This window comes from Lithobates pipiens, unplaced genomic scaffold (assembly GCF_037356315.1).
Source record: "Lithobates pipiens isolate NorthernLeopardFrog02 unplaced genomic scaffold, aLitPip1_a1.2 Scaffold_27, whole genome shotgun sequence".
Lineage (NCBI taxonomy): Eukaryota > Metazoa > Chordata > Amphibia > Anura > Ranidae > Lithobates > Lithobates pipiens.
The window spans coordinates 83,975,695-83,997,271 of NW_027507788.1; the positions used below are offsets into that span (position 1 = coordinate 83,975,695).

At 43.7% G+C, this 21,577-nt stretch overlaps 1 protein-coding gene across 2 annotated transcripts in view; it reads right to left on the minus strand.

The window, feature by feature from the left end:
• FUZ (fuzzy planar cell polarity protein) overlaps positions 1-21,577 on the minus strand; it is a 137,630-nt gene that overhangs the window by 45,954 nt on the left and 70,099 nt on the right. For both annotated transcript variants that reach the window (XM_077457143.1, XM_077457142.1), the window contains exons 7-8: positions 16,559-16,654; positions 15,421-15,527 (exon numbers count right to left, since the gene is read on the minus strand). In XM_077457143.1, coding sequence (XP_077313269.1) covers positions 15,421-15,527; positions 16,559-16,654 — 203 coding nt within the window. The remainder of the gene's footprint in view (positions 1-15,420; positions 15,528-16,558; positions 16,655-21,577) is intronic.

Here is a 21,577-nt window from a genome sequence, read left to right on the forward strand (position 1 = left end):
GAGGTTCACAGAATCACCACCATGGTCACTGAGTGCCCAATAGAGTTCACCCCTGCCAGGCTCCTCCTCCACCATTCCCCTAGCCTGATTCACGCGTACAATAAGTCCCTAGGCCTACACATGCTTAATGCTGCAAAACTATGCAGCCCAACCCATTGGGGCTCTGCCAGTGTACCATCCACACATTAATGGTTCCACAGGGTGGGGAAAATAGCAGACATGGAGGAACTCATTCACATTGCACGTGACTCCCCACACAAGTACGCCCAGATCTGGGAAAAGTGGATCCACTTTCGCTCAACAGAGGGGTTTGAAAACTGCATGAACACGGACCCCCCAGATCAGCTAAACTGCTGAGAGCAACCTAGCCTTACCCCCACCTGACCTGACACTTGGTCTCGGACCGCATCTAGCTCCAGATAGCCAACTTGTTTATAGATAAAAGATTCCGCCACCATAGAGCAAACCTGCCCCTCACATTGCCAACAACTCATCTTTGGCGCGGTGGAGTGGGGATAGATGACCCACCCGTCCATCATTTCCCCTCCATCTTCTCTTATTACCCCGTAACTGTCCACCACCCTCCCCCACCCTTCCCCTTCCCAGCCCCCCACCCCTTATCCGATTCATCAGATGGCAGAGTGACATGCCCGAATAGGGTGACCTGTTTGAGACAGCTAATCGTCCTTATAAAGGCCTACCCCCCGGCAACTACAATTCCATTACCACCAAAGGATCTCGGAACACGGGGAATGTTTCTTATAGTTGATACTTCAACCTAAGGATATCAAACTGAGGGCAAGAGTGTTTCTAGATCATAGTAACTTCTGTTATCTGAAATTAAGCTATATGTTATGCACATCACGCATTCTGAGTAACACCACTTATTTTTGAAAAATATTTTTTTTTATGGGAAAAAAAAATAAAAAATAAATTAGCAATAGTTTAAAGTGACAAATATAGTGCATAAAGTGATAACTGTGCAAAACAAAGTGCTGTTTTGCTCAGTTTACAAATTGATGTCTGTGCATTCACCACGCGAAAGACTGTAAACACTCTGCACTCACCAGATGTGATAGACTCCCCTACCGTATAGTAAGGAAAGTCTGCTGAGCTTGTAGGTCTTTGTTGGGGGACCTATCCCGCTGCGATGTCCTCTGGTGACTCTCACTGGTGGAGATTACCGCTAATGATGGCTGATTTGGCCAAGTTCCAAAACCAGGTTATGCAAGTATGCAATGAATAGAGAAAACTCCTCCTGGTGTAAATATCTTGGGTGATTTTGTTCAATATAAGGCATTTTACATGATAAAAAAAAAAACTTTTAGAAATTAATTGTATAACAAAAATAAAATTAAAAAAGGACAAAGTGTCACTAAAAAAAAAAAAACGGCCTCTATAGGATTGAGAGTAATGATCACTGCCAGTTACCTGGCGTGCTTTCCACTCTCTGGGCCAGAGGTGAACCACGGAAGAAAAAAATTCATGTATACTAACGTTACCTCAGTGAGGACATCTTGTGTTTAATTGTACTCATTGCACCCCAATGCAATGTGTATGCTGCTAGCACTATGTGGTGCCTATCTTAAACAATCTTAATTGAAGTGTGTGAATATGAATGAACAAAAAGCAAGCGCTGTCTGCATTTCATTCATTTTAATTGTATGTTAACCTATAGTTACGTAGTAGTCGTTAGCAAGGTTGAATAAAGACACCAGTCCATCCAGTTCAACCTTAGTGAGGTGTCTACAATTGTCCCTATCCCTGTACATTGCACACTCACATAGGTCCCTATCCTCAAGGAGCCCACAATCCAAGGTCCCCATTCATATACTAGGGTACACAGAGGAAACCCACACAGGCACAGGGAGAACATGCAAACTCCAGGCAGGTAGTGTCATGGTTGGGATTCAAACCAGCGACCCTTCTTACTGCTAGGTGAAAGTGCTAGCCACTACACTACTGTGCCGCCCTCACAATTGCAAAATTGGCAATATCAAGCCATATACGCAAAGAGAGCTTTATTAAGGTTTGCAAATGTATTACACTACGACTGATTAATTCTTACAGTCCAGTTGAATTGGTAAAATAATGGGAGTACATGCTGTTATGCATTTCAACCAATGGCAAAGAAAATAAAATATTTTTGAAGGAAAATCCATCTATATCAGGGGTGCCCAACCTGATGATCTTTCTAAGCCACAGTGGTAAAAATACACCAACAATAAATCTGGGTACACACGATCCAAATATCAGCTGGTTCAGCAGGAACCGCACATAGGTTGGACTTGGTGGACTTGTGTCTTTTTTCAACCTCACCTACTATGTAAACCACATTCGGTATGTGTATACCATTGCCTGTCTGACATGCTGGTCTCACAACGGGCTTCTGTCAAACAGGCATGCAGGAAAAACCCGCATTCCGATCAGTGCTGGCAGCCAATAGCTAAGAACTCTAATCAGTGTGTGTTGGCAGAACACAATAGCACGGTGGGGGAGGTCGCAGTTTGTTTTGTTCAGCCAGATGTGTTTAATGAAAAAAAAAAAAAAACAGTGTTTGCGCCCAGTTTAAGGATAGCGAATGAGCAAAAAGTCGGACATATCACAATCGGGATTTCAACTATGTGCTGTATAAGGATGAGTGTGGGATTATGGGCAGGAGAGCGCAACTAAAATGGAGGGGGGGGGGGGGGGGGGGGCGGAGCCCAACCCAGCAACCCCCTAGATGAAACCATTGAGGCATTTATTTGCCTAGAGCTAGCCAGGGGTCCCTGCATTCAATGCTACGGGTGCTATTGCAAACAGGGCAGCACTGGCATCCCTCCAGATGTGCGTGTGGCTTGTTGTCAGTGGTTGCTATTGCAAACATAGCATCCCCGCCATCCCTCCAGTAATGAATGGGACTGGCCTGTCCTTGCCAGGCGTCGCAGCTGCTATATTTGCACGGCATCCCTCCAGACATTCCGTGGGTCACATGTTGCCCGCAAGATGAACACCCCAGATCTATATGATGCTGTCTATATCATGTGGACTGTCTTTGTAATTGTTTTGTACTTTTGTATATGGTAATATTTTCTTCTTGTGTACAAAGCTGGATTGGCCACATTTAAGTATTGTATATATTTGATATAGAAGTATGCCAAATGACTGTTTTAGCTTTTGTATTTTTTTTTTTTAAAGGTGTTTATTTATTTAGATTTTGCATAGGTTACTAGCTCAATTGAGCAGGTAAGACACAGAAGTAAAGACAGACAACACGCATGTTCAGGCACATAGTACCCAGTATCTTAAAACAATGATATTTTATGACATACCTTTCATAAAAAAAAATTGTAATGTATTTAATGACACTAATTTAGGTTAGTGGTTTTTAATACATTTTTCTTTGTTTAGTTTTAAGATGAAGGTAGCAGTTCCCACATAAGACAATTGTTGCTGCAATTTTATGACTTTCACAAAACCAGAGTATACACATAAAATATTTCCTTTTAATAGATTGTTATTTCTGTCTTTGTGCCCGCTACGGAGATTCACCTTTTCTATTTGTTTTGGTGAGCAATGTCATTGGAAATGAAAGCATATGAAAATCCAAAACTGAATGGTTACCAGAACAGAGGTACTGAAAGGACAACTTCCAATGGAGACACAATGTTGAAGAGATAATGGTCTTAAGCCCCATACACACTATCAGTTTTCTGCTGAGTTTTTCCTTCGGATTTACCAAAACCATATAATTACGAGGTCAAACCTTAGGAGTTTCAATTTGTATGCAATCAGGTAGGCCCTTCCACTACATGGTTTTGGTAAATCTGAAGGAAAAACTCAACAGAAAACCCGATAGTGTGTATAGGGCATTAGAGGGTACTTTTCCTTTCTTTGGAGAAAACCTTCTCTTATTATGTATACTGGATAGGGGATCCCTGCATTGTGGGTGTCAGAAACCTGTAAATCGCTATCTAGGTAGATCGTGGTCTGGGCTTGCTGACCCGCCATTCCAGAGCATCAGAGTGTAATGCAGAGGAACTGCTTGTAAAGTTTGAGCTGTATTAGGGAGCAAGGACCCCATAATATTATTATGCCTCCCCTGTATTGCCGGCTCCTGTCCCATGCAGAGTGCAGAGTGATACCAACTGCACTCCACCTCTTATCCCGGCTAGTGGTCTCCAGAGTGGTGCCAGAAATAGGAAAGAGATCTTCAGGTCAGTGTGATGCAATACACTGGGCATAATAGTATAGGGCTGCTTTCCCACTAAAGCGATGCGGTTTACCCAAACTTCGGGTGCAGTGCATCTGAAAGCAGGAGTTTATGTGCACTTTTAGAAAGTACAACACACATGCAAAATATAATAGAAGTCTATGGCAAAGCGCAGCTAACCCAGGAAAGTCGCAGATGCACTGCGCTGCACCCACAGTGCAGGTAAACCACAGCACATCAGAGTGAAAGCAGCCTTACGGGGGGGCTCAGAATGGTAAAGTTTCAGTGGCCAGGGGTGTAAACATTGCAGCAGCACCAGGAGTTTTACGCCCTGCCATGGTTATTGGGTGAACCAATTGCCAAGCATGACCCATTCAAGTGAAAGGGGCTGCTCTGCATATGCCCTACAACTTTGTGCAGTACAGAAAACAAAGGGTTAAAGCAGGCAGTGCTGTGTTGCTTTCTCACCACCTGCTTTAACCCTGCAAAAGCATGCAGTTGCGGGGTGCTTGCAGAGTGGCCCCCTTTACTGGAAATGGGTCACGACTGGCAGGCTGGAGGAAAATCACCAAAAGCAGTAAGGGGTTTAATTCCTTCTGCAGCATGTGTACATCATTGGCTGCTGCCTCAGCAGCTAAAGGCGATAGAGATCATGGGCTGTAAAAAAAAATGCAAGCACAGTGTTTTACACCCCCAGCTTTATGTATGAATGAGCCTTAAGGGTACCACCGCACCAGCTGCGAACTCAGTATGTAGGATCGCGGGTCCCGCGGACTCGATGTCCACGGGGATACCCGCGATTGTCTCACAGAGAGGAAGAATGAGGAAATGCTATTGTAAACAAGCATTTCCCTGTTCTGCCTAGTGACAGTGTCACTGATCACAGCTCCCCGTAATCCGGAGCAGTGATTAGTGATGTGTCACACGTAGCCCCTCCCTCCCACAGTTAGAATCACTCCCTAGAACACACTTAACCCCCTACAGCGCCACCTAGTGTTAACTCCTTCCCTGCCAGTCACATTTACACTAATCAATGCATTTTTAATCACACTGATCGCTGTATAAATGTGAATGGTCCCAAAAATGTGTCAAAATTGTCCGATGTGTTTGTCATAAAGTTGCAGTCATGATAAAAATCGCTGATCGCTGCCATTGCTAGTAAAAAAAATATATATTATATAAAAAATGCCATAAAACGATTCCCTATTTTGTAGACGTAATAACTTTTGCGCAAACCAATCAATAAACGCTTATTGCAATTTTTTTACCAAAAATATGTAGAAGAATACGTATCGGCCTAAACTGTGCGAAAAAAAAGGTTTTATATATTTGGGGGATATTATAGCAAAAAGTAAAAAATTAGTTTTTTTCATAATTTTCGCTATTATTTTTGTTAAAAAATAAAAACCGCAGAGGTGATCAAATACCACCAAAAGAAAGCTTTATTTGTGGGGGGAAAAAAGGACATCAGTTTTGTTTGGGAGCCACGTCACATGACTGCGCAATTGTCAGTTAAATCTACAAAGTGCCAAATCGCAAAAAGTGAAATGGTTAAGGTAGTAATGGCAAAAGCAATGACTCAACCCATTAAAATGAGCTCATTGTTAATATTTGCTGAATTTTTTGAAGGACGATGCAATTGACATTTATTGGCTGGCACACATGTCAACTAGCAATTCCTGCTTTAAACTGGTTTACCAAGTAACAGCTGTGGAGTGTTTTAATTATACAGTACTTGCGCAAACCACTGACAAAATGACAACATGGTTTTATAGTCTTTTCAATGGAAGTGCCCTGTTTATATACACATGCTATATCCAGGCATATTCTGTTGCAGACCTTTAAATTCATACTTGTAAGTACAGGTAATAATGAAGCTAGTCCAAAACGTTGAAGGACGTGTTCACCTATGCAAAATAATGTGTCATCCGGTTTAAAATGCAGATTAATAAATATTATAGAACCAATGAGAGTTGATCCAGTGAAAAAAAAGGGAAAGGGTGTGCTCACTAAACACAGGTTGTGAGCAGGGACCTGTGAAATTAACAACCAATCAATGGAGTCGCTGCATAGGTGTTTTAATCCATTTTTTAAAACAAGCATCTGCATGCTTTAGACAGACTAAGCAGCGTATTTGTTAAACGCAATGCAAGGGACTATGGGGCTTTTCCGGCTGCCACTGTTTACATGCCAACAGTTGCACAAAAAAAATAAAAAAATAAAAAAAAAAAAAAAAAAGGGGAAAAAAAAAAAATGTGTTCACAGGATGGACTTTGCAAAGGTGAACTGGTCCTTTAAGACCAGTACAGTGTGCCATGCCAGAATTAAGACTAAATGTAACTTAGCGTAACCGAGGTGTTTAGCTTACAAGAGGACTGTAGTATATATGGTTTGGGAAGAAAAAAAAGGCTCTTGCATTTGCATATAGAAAGAGCAAGGTTTATTTAGCTTCATAAAAGGAAGTTGCGGGTGGTCCCGCGCAAATGGATAAATTAAATGGAACTGCTGCCCCTACTAATACAACCACCTAAGTGGAGTATAGGATAAATGATAGATTACACAGTAGGTGCGGCGCTGCTCTAAAATTATACAAGGAGGCTGATTTCTCCAATTAAGCACTCTAGCCAATAACTGATCGGTTAAAACAAAATTTACATGCTTTTTTTTCCCACAAATAGAGCTGTCTTTTGGTGGCATTTGATCACCCCTGCGGTTTTTATTTTTTGCGTTATAAGCAAAAAAAAAGAGCGTCAATTTTGAAAAAAATAAATAAAAAAAAACATTTTTTTTACATAATAAATATCCCCCAAAAATATATATAAAAAAAACTTTTTTTTCCTCCGTTTAATCTGATACGTATTCAACATATTTTTGGTAAAAAAAAAGAAAAAAAAAAGAAAAAAGAAAATGCAATAAGCGTTTATTGATTGGTTTGCGCAAAAGTTATAGCGTTTTACAAAAAAGGGGATAGTTTTATGGCATTTTTATTAATTTTTTTTAAATTGTTTTTTACTAGTAATGGCAGCGATCATTATGGCGGACACATTGGACATTTTGTTACACATTTTTGGGACCATTGTCATTTTATACCGCAATCAGTGCTATACAAATGCACCACTACCAACCAAAAAGCACCACACGGGTTCAGCAGGAATGTACTGCTGTACCTTGTAACTTCCATTATCTCTCTCAGCTGCATATATTAGCAATATCAGATATTGATTCTGAAACATAGTTCCATAGTAGGTGAGGTTGAAAAAAAAAAAAAGTCCATCAAGTTCAATCTATGTGTGCGATTTGTATCTATGCTATTTACTATATTACTTTGTCTATTTCCATCAAGGAAAATGTTCCTATTTATTGGGGAATGCTTTTCTCCAGAATAATGCCACGTGCATCTTTTAGATTCATTGAACTCTGAACTGACGTGTAGTCTGCAGGAAACAGATAAACAAAAAATGTTTCTGCAGAAGATACAGTATATTCATTTCTTCCAGGATACCACCTGCTTTAGTTTATTTCTGTACACCTAGTTCTCTTATGTAGACGTGTTCAATCTCATGATGAGTTGATCAATAACCAATGAAGGTTGTACTGTATATAAACTGAATCTGCATAAAAAGTGACAATTTCTAACATTTTGGTTATTACTGTACAGCTTTCAATGATGCAACATAAACACCTCAATACTGCTGTGCTGTAAAAAGTCAAGAGGCAGATGCGATATTCTGGATTCTTGTTTAAAAGCAGAATTCAGATTACTACTTGTGTACATCAGGGGTGTGCACAATGCCTATGATTGCACTGTCATTAACTCCTTCATGTCTAATGCCCTGTACACACGGTCGAACAAAGGTACATGGTCGGAAACGGTCAGATCGGATTATATTGTCAGAAAATCCGATCATGTGTGTGGGCTCTAGCGGACTTTTTCCGTCGGAATTTCCTTCTTCAGATTTAGGGGGTCTTGTCCCCCTCTTCGGGGGTCTTGTCCCCCTCTTCAGTTCTTCTTGCCGGGCCACCGCGCCTTCTTCTAGCTCTTTTACAAGCGGTGGCCCGGTCTTCTGGCCTTCTGTTCTTCTCTTCTTTTTTCTTCTGGAGATGTTGCCTCGTCGCTGTCTCCGGTCACAATGACCGGACACACGCCGTTCGGCGACATATAGGGACATCACCGGATGATGTCCCCGCCCATTACGATGTCACAGCCCCAGAGGATGGGGTCTGGTATGGATCCTTGCTCGGATAAGGGTCTGGTATGGATCTTGGGGGGGGGGGGGCCCACGCCGTTTTGTCGGCGTAGGGGCTTCCCCTTAAAATCCATACCAGACCTAAGGGTCTGGTATGCTCTCGGAGGGGGAGCCCACGCCAATTTTTTTTAAATCAATTTGGTGTGGAGTTCCCTCTTGAGAGCTCATTCTCTGATTGGCAGCGGCAAAAGTCACCTGGCCTGGGGCGACTTAAAGTCGTGTTGTAAGTCGCCCCAAGTCGCGTTCAGGTCGTGTCCAAGTTGCCTCCAAAAGTCGTGTTGAAAGTCGTGTTGCCCCTGTGTGAACGGACGCTAAATGTGCAAAGCTGGTAGAGAAATACCCCAAAAGACTTGCAGCTGTAATTACAGCAAAAGGTGGTTCTACAAAGTATTGACTCAGGAGGGCTGAATGCATGCCACACTTTTCAGATATTTATTTGTAAAAAACCTTTTTCCATTTCCCTTCCACTTCACAATTATGTTCCACTTTGTGTTGGTCTCCATAACATAAAAGCCCAATAAAATACATTTACGGGTTTGGTTCTAACATGACGAAAACGTCAAGGGGTATGAATACTTTTTCAAGGCACTATAAGTGCTACCTCATCAGTGCAGCCTATCAGTGCACATCAGTGCACATCGAATGCGATATCCTCATACCTCCTTACATCCACCCGATAAAATTTGGTGAATGTATGTACTGAAGACCAAGTTGCGGCCTTACAGATCTGAGCCATGGAGGCATGATGACGCACTGCCTAAGAAGCACTAACCGTCCTGGTAGAATGCGCTTTGACTTGAAAAGGGGGAATCTTACCCCTTAAAATTATAAGTTTGAATTATAACTTGCCGAATCCACTTAGCAACAGAGGATTTTGACGCTGCCTGTCCTTTCTTAGGACCTCGCGCAGAATAAATAAGACATCAGTCTTTCTAATCTGAGCAATTGTCTTTAAATCGATTTTCACTGCTCTCACCACATCAAGACAATGTAGTTACTTCTCTTCCCTGGAACATGGGTTTGGAAAAAACAATGGCAGGACAATATCTTGGTTCAGGTGAAAACCTGAAAATACTTTTGGCAAAAAGTCTGGACGAGGGCATAACACCACTCCTGTCATGAATAATCAAGTATGTATTTTTACAAGAAAGAGCAGGCAATTCCGAGCAACTAAAAATACAAACTTCCTTGTCAGAAGGACTAAGGGAATGTGTTGTATCAGTTCAAATGCCTGTTTTTGTAACACTGACAAAACGAAGTTTAAGTCCCAAGGGTTCAAAGGAGATTTGACTGGTGGATTAAGCCGCATCACCCTTTGCATAAAACCCTGCACTAAAGAATGTGTAGCATGCGGTCTTTGAAATAAGACCGATAAGGCTGAGGCTTGGCCTTTAATAGTACTCAAGGCCAATTTCATCTCTACCCCTAATTGTAGAAAGGCAAGAATTCTGCCTATGATATATCTCTGAAGGTGCCAACCCTTGGATTCATACCAGGAAACATAAGCCCTCCAGACTCTAAAATATAGTTCTGGAAGCTTGTTTCCTTGCATTAATCAGGGTAGAGATAACTGACCCAGAAAGCCCACGTTTCTTCAGAATGTGGGTTTCAATAGCCAAGCCGTTAAATTTAGAGATCGTGAGGTAGGATGGAATATCGGCCCCTGTGAGGCCGCGTACACACGGGCGGACTGTTCGCCCAACTTTGTCCGTCCAACAGTTTCGGCAAACAGTCCGCTCAAAATTAGCATGGACGGACATGGCCACACACGACGAACGAACAGTTTGCTGAAACCGTGCGCGATGACGTGAACGGCACGTACGACGGGACGAAAAATACGACGTCCTATACACTGCATTATAACTTTCGGCGTGAAAATGCTTTCTGAGCATGCGCGCAACTTTGTTTGACGAACAAGCCTACACACGAGCGGACTGTTCGCTGAAACAAGGTTTCAGCGGACAGTTTTACGGAATTTCCGAAAAACCTTGTTCGTCAAACTGTCCGCTGAAACTGTCCGCTGAAAGCCCACACACGAGCGGACTGTCCGCCCAAACACTGTTCAGCGGACAAAGTTGGGCGAACAGTCCGCCCGTGTGTACGCGGCCTAAGAGTAGGTCTGGCTGTAGTGGGAGGGGACCATGGATCCTACATTGCCATCTTTACGATTTCTGCATACTATGACCTTCTGGGCCATGCTGGTGCTACCAGAATTAACGTCTTTCTTTCCAGCTTGATCCTGCAAAGAAGTTGAGGCAACAATTGAATAGGAGGAAATGCACAGATCAGTGAGAACTGATCCCACGGGGTCACCAATGCATCTGTTCCACATTCTAGTGGATCCCTTGTTCTGGACACAAAGTTGACTAACTTCATGTTGAATCTGGACGCTAGAAGATCTACGTCTGGAGTCCCCCATCTTTGGCAAATAGCCCAAAAAATTTCGGGGTGAAGAGACCATTCCCCCTGGAATAACTGCTGGTGACTCAAGTAGTCCGCCTGCCAATTCTCTACTCCTGGAATGAAGACTGCCGATAGGCACAGAACAGTCCTTTCTGCCCAAGTTAGAATATGGTTCACCTCTTCATGATGAGGCTTTAGGATTCTGCTTTGCAGGTTTCCAGCCCAAGGAATTCTTTTGAGCCTGGGCCTGACCCTGAGGTTTTCCTCTAGAGTCTGATGGCGGAGGCCATTGCCACTGTCTAGAGGCAGAACCCCCTGGCATACAAAAAAAGAGCCAGTTTAAATGAAGGTTGTTTATACTTTCTTTTGACTGGCAAAAGAGTACTTTTCCTACTAGAAATTGTTTGGATGTATTTGTCCAAATCATCCCCAAATAGCAGATCCCCATGAAAAGGGAACCCGGTCAGGAGCCTTTTACATGGCGCTTCAGCTGACCAATTTTTTAACCACAGGGTTCTATGTATATGTACGAGCATAAGCGTAAGGCGGGACGCCTGGTAAATAGACTCTTTAATGGCATCTATGGAAAAGCATAATGCTTTTGGTAATATGGGCAATTCCTGGGCTTGTTGTGCAGGAACCTCTTTAAGGGCCTGTCTAAATTGGTCCTTTAGGGACTGGCAGATGCATATTTCAGTGACTGCAGGCTGGCTGAGTAAGGGCACCTGCCAAGGATAAAGCGGATTTTAACAGGAATTCCAACCTTTTATCTGTTGGATTCTTAAGCATTTGTGCATTATCTACTGGACAAGTTAGACTTTTATTCACACTGGAAATTGCAGCTTCAACTGCTGGTACCTTCCATTTTTTGGTGAATTCCTCTTTCATGGGATCAAGAACTGAAAATCTCTTTGGAGGAAGAAAATACTTGTCCGGGTGATCCCATTCAGCATAAATAAGCTGTTCTAGTAACGCATGGACAGGAAACGCATGTAAAGGCTGTGAAGGTTTTAAGGAACCCAAGGAAGAAACTGAGCTTTCAGCAGACTCCATTAAGGGTAGCATGAAAGTAGAACAAACCATCTCCATAAAAGATTGTATCAGCAATTTCTCAGATTGCGAGGCTGAAAATGGTTCACTTACTGTTGTTTTCTCCACAGAGGAATCATCAATTTGTCTTTCCTCCTGATCGCCTGAGGGTAACACCTCATCCTGTGCCCACTGTTCCCTTGAAAAGCGTCTAAAGTGGGGGAGAGGGATCAAGCACGCTTCCTATCCATTTGAACGGAGGATGCGATTAAAGCCACTAATCTTTCTTCCAGGCCTTGCAGGGTGGAGGAAAAGACATCTTCAGTCACGTATACAGGGGCCGAGATGGGAGAAGCAGCTGCACCATCAACTTGTTCCAATGGCTCACCCTGGCTGGCCATAATTGGTATTTCAGGCAAGGATGACAGTGTGCGACTGGAATTCCTAACGTGAAACCTTTCGTTTTTTGTGGTGTCTTTTTTGGTATGCATAGTCCGAAGCCCAAAAGCAGAGGTACTATTAAATTGCACTACTTACTGAAAATAGTCATGACAGAATGATGCCGCTATCAAGTTCAGCTTAGTGCTGGGAAAAAAATAAAATAAAAATCAGGAATGCCAGTTGCAACCTTTACGTGCTCCACCGCTCCTGTGTTCCTGTATGCAGCTTGCTTGCTTCTCCTCGCTATCACTGGAGGAGAGACTGCTCCAGCTGACTGTTTAAGCCTGTTTGTTTGCCGTGCGTCCTCGTGGACGTTATACAAGATGTTGCGCCTTTTGATAAAAAAATTCCTGCGCTGGAATGTGGGCGGCTTTCGGGTCCACAACATGAGGGGGGGGGGGGGGGGGGAGAGGCAGAGCCCTGCCACCAGCAGGCAAAAGAAAAAACAATAATAACAGTCTGAGCAAAACCTCGGGACCTCCACACTCCGCACGGGGGGGACCACGGCTGATGTACCCTGACCCTCCGGTCCCTTCAAGGGGGAGAAAAAAGAATTTGTCAGATCTCTTACCTGAAAGGAATCCCCCCGCGCTTCTATGGCCACACACAGACTGACATGGAGCTTAAAGTGAAGACAACAGATTAAGGTATGTGCATAGACTACCTCTAGTCGAGATTTATGGCACAACAAAATTTTTTCCCGTAAAGAAGAATACATAGGCGGACTGTATAGTTGCCAAGTTTCTTCCCTTAATTTATCCCCACTGCAGGATTATCTGAATTAACAGTCAATCCAACCTTCACCCATCACGGTGGGCTGCGTTTAGCAACCCTTCAAGGAGCGGTTCCTTTTTTATCAGGGTTCCACTCCCTTGGACCTGGTGTATGGAGGCTATTTAAATCCAGCATAGTTGCCTCCAGGAGCTCCATGACATGACCAACACCTTGGACACTGGCGAAAAAACTGATGTGCTCATGGAAGGAGGAGAGGTTATATAGGGAGTGAACTTCCTGAATTGGTTATACCAGCGTCCATCACCTGAAGGTGCCTATATACCCATTAAGTTATTACTTAAGACTCTGCAAATGTGTGCAAACTAGACCCCTTGGTTCTAACATAAAAACTGTTAGGCTGGGTTCACACTTATGCGACTTGGATACGGGTTTTTCCACACCCAAAGTCGTATGACAGGAGAGTGTGACCAGCTCTCAAAGGAACTGGTTCACACATCTCTGGGGCGGCTGCAGAAGGATCCTGTGTGCGTCTTTGGCTCCGTTTCAAGTCCGAAGTCAGGCAAAAATTCAGACACGATTCACCCCTGAAATGGTGAACAGGGACGCACCGACCCCCTGCTTCGAGTCGCTCTGCAAATAGTGTGAACCCAACCTTAGACAGGGTCAATTCAGTTTGTTATAGACTGGGTGGTAAGTAAGCTGAAAACTTTTGTTACTTTTTTGTCAATAGGCATTTAACCTTTGCAGAGTGTGGTCCCACTTCAAGGGGGATGTTTGTGCCCAGAGTACCCAGAGGGCATTAACTTAATTACTTTTTCCAATTAAGCCTGTACTGAACCAGCAGCATCTGTTCTATGTACTTCAGCTTTAAGGGTTAGATCACCTACCAAAAAGCTGCCTAGGCAAGTAAGGGGTGCCTGAAAATAAAAAACAAACTGTGTAGCCTTGACCAAAGTTATATAATTCCCTTGCTTTGTAGGCCATTTATGTACCTACTGAAGACTGGCTGAAAAACTCTCAGAAGTGGCATCATCCCATCCTGCCTTGTTGCTAAGACACTCTCAGCCAACTCAAACCCTGTCACATACTCTCTTCTCCCCTGTGGCAGTAGCTCTGACCTCAGCGATGCTGCAGTGGAGGAGACAGTGGACCACACATATGCAGGGCTTGCTCCTATGATGCTGGGGACACGCAGTAATGGCTGGAAGTATCAGTTTTTCGGCCAGGCTTCAGGGAGGTACGTAAATAGCCTACACCTATAGCAAGGTCTTTATTTAACTTAAGCTGAACAGTTTGTTTAGGTGCCCCTTACCTGCATAGGTAGTTTTTTGGTAAAGGTAAACTAACCCTTTAGTCTACATTGATTAGTCACCTACTTTTTAATTTTAAGATTACTTGTTCCACAGCTCTTATTGTACAGACATTACTAGTAATTCACAAAATCAAGCTACCATACAGAAAAAAAGCAATACAATAACCCTCAGTGTTGTAACTTCAGATCAATCCAGCCCCCCAACCCAATCCAAACCCAACCTCCCCCCACCACCAGGGAAGTGGAAATTTGGAGGCAATCTGGGCCAACCAAAGGAAAAAAAAAAATGAGGCCGCACAATATAGTAGTGAGATTGTACATTTAGTTCTCTGCTCCAGAATTTCCTAATCCTGGAGAATTGCCCAGGGATGCAATTACAATTGATGATACGCCACAGGCAGCCTATGTTACAACTGAGCCCCCCTGCTGACCTGATGGGATCCAGGCCCAGTACAGGAGGGCTGCCCGTATCCCTCTATTGGCGGCCCTGGTATTGGCAAGTGGTGTACTGGCAGGCCTTAGTATTGGCAGGAGATGCATGGTCAGTTCTAGTATCACTAGGTGGTGTATAGTCAGTCCCTGATATCAGCAGGTGGTGTAATGGTATTGTCAGCTCCTGGCAACAGTGGGAGGTGCATGGTCACTCCTAACTATCAGTGGGCATGCTGGTTCTATGTAGCAAATATGCACTAATATATTGGCTATGCAACTGCTTTGACTAAAGAAGCCTTAATCTTTATGGGATATAGCTCCATTTGGTAAAGCCAAATCATATAAAAATGAAAAGTAAAGACATATGTTAAAAACTTTCCCCGTGTCATTTTTTACTGGGCATAGCCACTGCCACAACTGATGCTTTGTTTCCACGCATCTTCTCCTCTCTTTCTGCAGAAAGATTCAGAGTCTACAGCCAGTCTCATCAGCAGTCCCGTTAAGTGCCCTACCCAATCACCAAACGATGCCAGCCAACACCCCTGCATTAGTGATCACCATTGAAGATGTAACTCTAAATTATCCGTGTATCAAAAAAAATGACACAAACCTTCAAATATTCTTACCCCAGAATCCCATGGTGTAATGGAACAGAGGCTGGGAACGATCTCAGCTGCACTCTTAAACAGGATTTGACCGGATCCAGAACAGGCTTCCAAAATCTTTCTACTAACTATACAAAACCAAAAAACACGAGATTACAATTAATCTCAAAATCATATACAGAGGTAACAGGAATTTTTGACCAAGACATTTTACAGCTTTCTTTGGCTTTTTAGTGCTATTGAGAAGATGCAGGCAGCTTTACTGTATCATTGTCAATGACGATTTTATAATTTATACTGCTAGAATTATAAAAAAATTATTCAGTTATGTCTTTCTCATCTTATTTTTGATTGCATGGACTTTGATCTATAAAATCCCAGATGTCCCACTGCTTCTTACAAGGACATTGCAGGGATGTCATCATCCTTGTCAGGTCCCTGGAGCAGCCATACCATCCGATTGTTCAATTTAATGCTGAGATGCCTCTGACTTTTCCAAGGCACCAAATTACACAAATGTCACATTATCAAAGAACCTGGAATACATGTTTTATTTGGACTGTTACAAAGGGGGCTAACCTTAACCTGCAATGGGACATAAGCATTACTGCAAAGACAGGGTTTTCACTGACAAAAGTTGAAGCAAGCCCAGTTTAAAGTGGTTGTAAACCAGAGACATAAAATATAAACAAAGCATATCCCTATACAGTGTATATGGTCTCTATCCAGAGCACCAAGTGTCATTCTGTCTGCTGCCTCTCTGGTTCTCCCAATACCAAAAAGGTAAAAGGGTAATAGGAGAAGGAGCTCCAGCACACAGTCTGTGATTGGCAGTCTCAGCTCGGTTTCTGTGTGGGGGTGTGCCCCTTCCCTCGAATCAGCTCTCACTGAGCTCTGCAGAGTGTAACTTCAGCTCCCCGCCCCTTGCTTTTCAGAGCCGAGGGATCCTCTGTAAAGTCTGCAATTTGAATGGATGTACAGGGAAGATGGCTGCAGATAAACAGATACAACTCATGTTGGAGGGTTTGTTTCATCTCTGTGCATCATCAAACACTATTCACTTCACTATCTATATGTGTAAGGGTTTACGATCAATTTTAACAATTTAGACTAATAACAATTATATGAATTTAATTGATAAAATAATTTGCTTACTGACCTCTGACTCAACTTTTTGCAGAGATGGGCTGGGGCCACAAAGCACACAAACATCCACACCAGGAACCAACTGGAAGGTGAGAAGTCTGTGTGGAACCTGAAAAATACAAGTGGAACGATAAGCAAAATGTTTGTGGTTTTGACAGAAGCACATGCAGTATGCACCAAAACATACCAATCACAATATGTGTTATACCTTCATATATTACATGATATGAATAATCAAATGCAACACATTCAGAATTTGCACTTTGAATACATGCAGGGGTATTTTGCCTTTTGGATTTAAAAAAATGCCGAAAAATGCGCTGTGTTGAGTTTTTTCTTAGAACTTAATTTATTTGAATGGCTTAATGCAGGTTATCTCCTTTAAAATGTTTTCCTAACAGGTCTGATCACTTGTTATCACTTGTTTCAGATTCTGTAGGTATCTACTGATATGAGCCGGCTCTCATCTTATATTTTTGAAAACTGAAAAGTCAATCTGTGAGAAAAATAAAATTTGTAAAGCACTGCTTGCACTGAAAAGCAGACACCCCCAAGGCTCCTGCATACCACGCCAAAACCCATGAATCTGGGTTTCTATGTAATTCTAACACCACCCAGCTTCCATAGTTGCTGGCACTGGCAAATCCATCACCCCCTCATTTGTCATACTAGTGATCAGTTACTATAAGCGGCTAAAGCGCTAACCAACAGCAAGTTGCAAAAGTCAGAAAGTGCCCAAATCAGAGCTAAGAAGCACCAAAGCTGGTCAATATTTGCATAACAGCTCACACCAGGTTTCAGGGGTCCCTTGATGTTCTACAAGGATCCAGATGAGGCACGTAGGTTCTACTTTTTAGAATAAGTGGAGCTTTGTGATTTTTTATTTTCCTCAGCGGGTTTGCATTTTCTGCTTCCTGTTCACCATGGGACAAAGTGCACGATTCACTTTGCCTGTCTATCTACAGTGGATATAAAAAGTTTACAAACCTCTGTCAGATTTCTGTGATGTAAAAAGAAACAAAGATAAATCATTGCAGAAATGTTTCCACCTTTAAGGTGACCTATAATCTGAACAAACAAACCAAAATCCTTTAAGTGGAGGGAAATAAAATAAAAATAATAATATAGTTGCATAAGTGTGCACACCCTTAAACTAATACTTTGTTGAAGCACCTTTTGATTTTATTACAGCACTAAGTCTTTTGGGGTATGAGTCTATCAGGAATGGCACATCTTGACCTGCTCACTTTTCTTTGCAAAAGCACTCCAAATCTGTCAGATTGAGAGTATCTCCCGTGCATAGCCCTCTTCCGATCACCCCACAGATTTTCAATTTGATTCAAGTCTGGGCTCTGCCTAGGCCATGCCAAAATGTTATGTTATTCTTCTTCTGGTGAAGCTATTCCTTTGTTGATTTGGTTGTATGCTTTGGGTCGTTGTCATGCTGAAAGATCCTCTTCATGTACAGCTTTCTTGCAGAAGCCTGAAGGGTTTGTGCCAATATTGGTCAGGAAAGTAGTTGGAGGTGCAGCTTATGGACCCATACACGGTACAAGTAGTGATGAGGCGATGGCAGCTCAAAAAGAAAGGGCAGGGAAAAAAAATAACATAAAAATGAATCGCCATAGACCCAGACCCAGATGGTTGTTTATTTGAAAATAAACATTATTGCTTGCAAAGTGTATACCAATTCAATAAAAGGTTAGAATAAGAAATCCGGCTGACAACAAGACAAACGTCCATGCAAACGGAAAGTAAACAGAGCGTTGAAATCAGCACATTGCTCCTCCCGACGCATTTCACCACTAATCTGACGGCGTCCTGGGGCATGGGTGGCGTACTAATGCACCATTTAATATAGTAAACAAATACAACCAAGCCTTGTTCTGAATCTCAGGTGGCTGATACTAAAAACACCATTTTGAATGTGGGAAAAACTAAAACCCAAAGTGGAACGCAAGGATAAACAGGGAGCGCAATCAAAACACTCACTTCTAAACCAGCATACCCGCCACACTTGGATTACAAAAAATGGGCTCAAAAAAAGACTTACATACGCTATAAGTATGAATGATACTGAAAGCTATAATACTCAGACAGCCACCCTTTATATGCAAATTGGCACACAAAACATGAAAATATCATAGCGTGTCATCAACATTGGTGCTAAACAATAGCCACCGTGGAATTAACATTCATGTCAATATCACAGGCCATGCATGGGAACAGAGCTACCAACTATAACAAAATCCGTCAGTCATCTCCTCTGTGAATGAATAAGGTGGGTGTCAGGGAACTCACCGTACGTATGCCCGTCCCCGTATAGCAGCAGTTCCCGTTCGTTCCAGGCGCCATGCGCGGTGTCTCCGTCAGAGGCGTACGAATTCCAGGACGAACGGACGTATGCTAAACCGAACACGTGGATGTACGCCAATCCGAACACGCGAAAACACCCGCGCAAACTGAACGGATGTACGTCTTCACGCACGGACGGCCACTTCCACCAATCCTGGCTCACTTCCCTCTATATAAACAGGGTCCTGGCCTGACACCAGTGCTGGATCGTCTTCAGCTGTTCCTGCAAGACCTGATCATTGCTCCTGTGACCTTGCTCCTGAGACCTTGCTCCTGAGATCTTGCTCCTGTGATCCTTGTTCCCGTGACCCGTTCCTGATACCCACTCTTGGATTCCCCGTGTTGCTATCTTCTGGACTACCCCTGACCCCGGCTTGAACTTTCGACTTTGGCTTGTCTCCTGATTCTGTACCTCGTTTGCTTGCACGTTACCAGACCCCTTGCTTGTTCCTGATTACGCACCTGTCTCTTGCTATTGTACCGCATTGCCTGCCAGTTGCCGATCCTGCCTGTTCCAGACACGTAGTGCTCCCTGCACACCTGCTGATCTTCCGGTGCCTACCTACGTAACCAGTCTACACCTCTTCTACCGTGAGGACCCAGCATCTCCCAGGCCTTCTACTTCCATCTGCAGGCACCTGCACCCTTTCGTGTCCTCACGCTCCCTGTTCCCACCTTCAGGGGCGTGGTGACCGGAACCGTGCGAGAGGCCACCCTCAGCAGTCTGACTCCGCTGTAAGGTACGTGACAGTACGATCCAGCCACACATGGAGTCAGACAGGGGGGCCTCACCTCTGGAAACTTTGTGCCAACAGATCTCTGCCCTTACCCAAGCAGTTCAAGGCCTGCAAGACGGTTACCATCAACTCGAGCAGAGGGTGGAGTCATTAACTCCAAACACTACCGCCTCCCAAGGGGCTACAGCATCTCGGTCCGCCGGTCCGGCAACTCCAGCATCCATGTCTGCAATAGTGGTGCCATCCCCGGAGCCTCGAGTTCCTATCCCAGAGCGGTTTTCCGGAGATCGCAGCAAATTCCGTGCTTTTCGTAATGCATGTCAATTATACTTCCTGCTACAGCCTCGCACCTTCTCCTTGGAAAGTACAAAAGTTGGGTTCATCGTCTCCTTGCTTCTGGGGGAACCTCAGACCTGGGCCCATCGCCTCTTGGAACAGGCCAGCTCTCTACTTGACACTACGGACTCTTTTCTGAATGAGATGGCTAAATTATACGACGATCCTCAGCGTGCCACCACTGCTGAGGCCAGTCTCCATGCTCTGCGACAGGGTCGCAGACCTGTAGAGGATTACGTGACGGACTTTAGGCGGTGGAGTTCTGACACTCAATGGAACGACGCCGCCCTACGTTACCAATTCCGCATTGGACTGTCCGAACCATTAAAGGACGAATTAGCCCGCATCGAAGTCCCCAGTTCTTTGGAAGACCTCATACAGGTGTCAATCCAAATTGACCGCCGTCTTAGGGAACGGAGAGCCGAAAGAGTTGGTCAGTTTCGCCCCACTTGGATGTTACCCAAGGTTCCTAATTATCCTCCTACCTCCACACCTGCTCCCATCTCCGAAGCTCCAGAGCCAATGCAACTAGGATTACTTCGCTCACCATTGTCTTCTGAGGAGAAGCTACGCCGGCGCCAGAACAACCTTTGCCTCTACTGTGGGGAAGCTGGTCACTATGCGAATACATGTCCAAATAAAATTCGTAAGTTCAAAGACTCACCTCTTGTATCCAATGCATTACCTCTGACAAAATCAATTCATATAGCTGTCCCCTTTTCCTTACAGCTTCCAGGAGGAACACTCCAGGTCCAAGCTATAATTGATTCGGGTGCCTGTAGTTGCTTCATTGACCATACTCTCGTTCTGCAACACAACATTCCATTGGCACTCAAGCAATGCCAACTTTCTATACGGTTAGCAGATGGATCCAACATCAGATCAGGTCCCATTACCCATGAGACTCAACCACTGCTCGCCAACATTCTATCTGGTCACCAAGAATTAATCTGCTTGGATGTCATTTCTTCACCACTCTTCCCAATCATTTTGGGAATGCCATGGTAACAAGCCCATAATCCCCAAATAAACTGGATAACCGGTGAGGTAGTGTTTCGGTCCACTTATTGCCTCCAAAATTGTGTCAGGACCTCAAACCACCTGGTTCCGGTCATTGCCTGTTCGGGTCCTACATCTGAGCTCCAGGGGTTGGTCCCAACCACATACCACAAATTCCTGGACGTATTTGACAAAAGAAAGGCGGACACGCTACCTCCTCATCGGATCTACGATTGCCCAATCGAGTTATTGCCTGGAGCCGAAATTCCATTCGGGAGGATATTCCCTCTATCGGAACCTGAACTCCTGGTCCTCAAAGAATACATCGATGAGAACCTCAAGAAAGGATTTATCCGACATTCATCTTCTCCAGCCGGTGCTGGAATATTTTTCGTTGAAAAAAAGGACCATTCGCTCCGCCCATGTGTGGATTACAGGGATTTAAATAAAGTGACGATTAAAAATCGCTACCCCCTTCCATTAATTCCAGAATTATTCCAGAGACTTCGATCAGCCAAAATATTTACAAAGCTGGATTTACGAGGGGCCTATAACCTAATCAGAATCCGTAAGGGGGACGAATGGAAAACGGCTTTTCGGACACG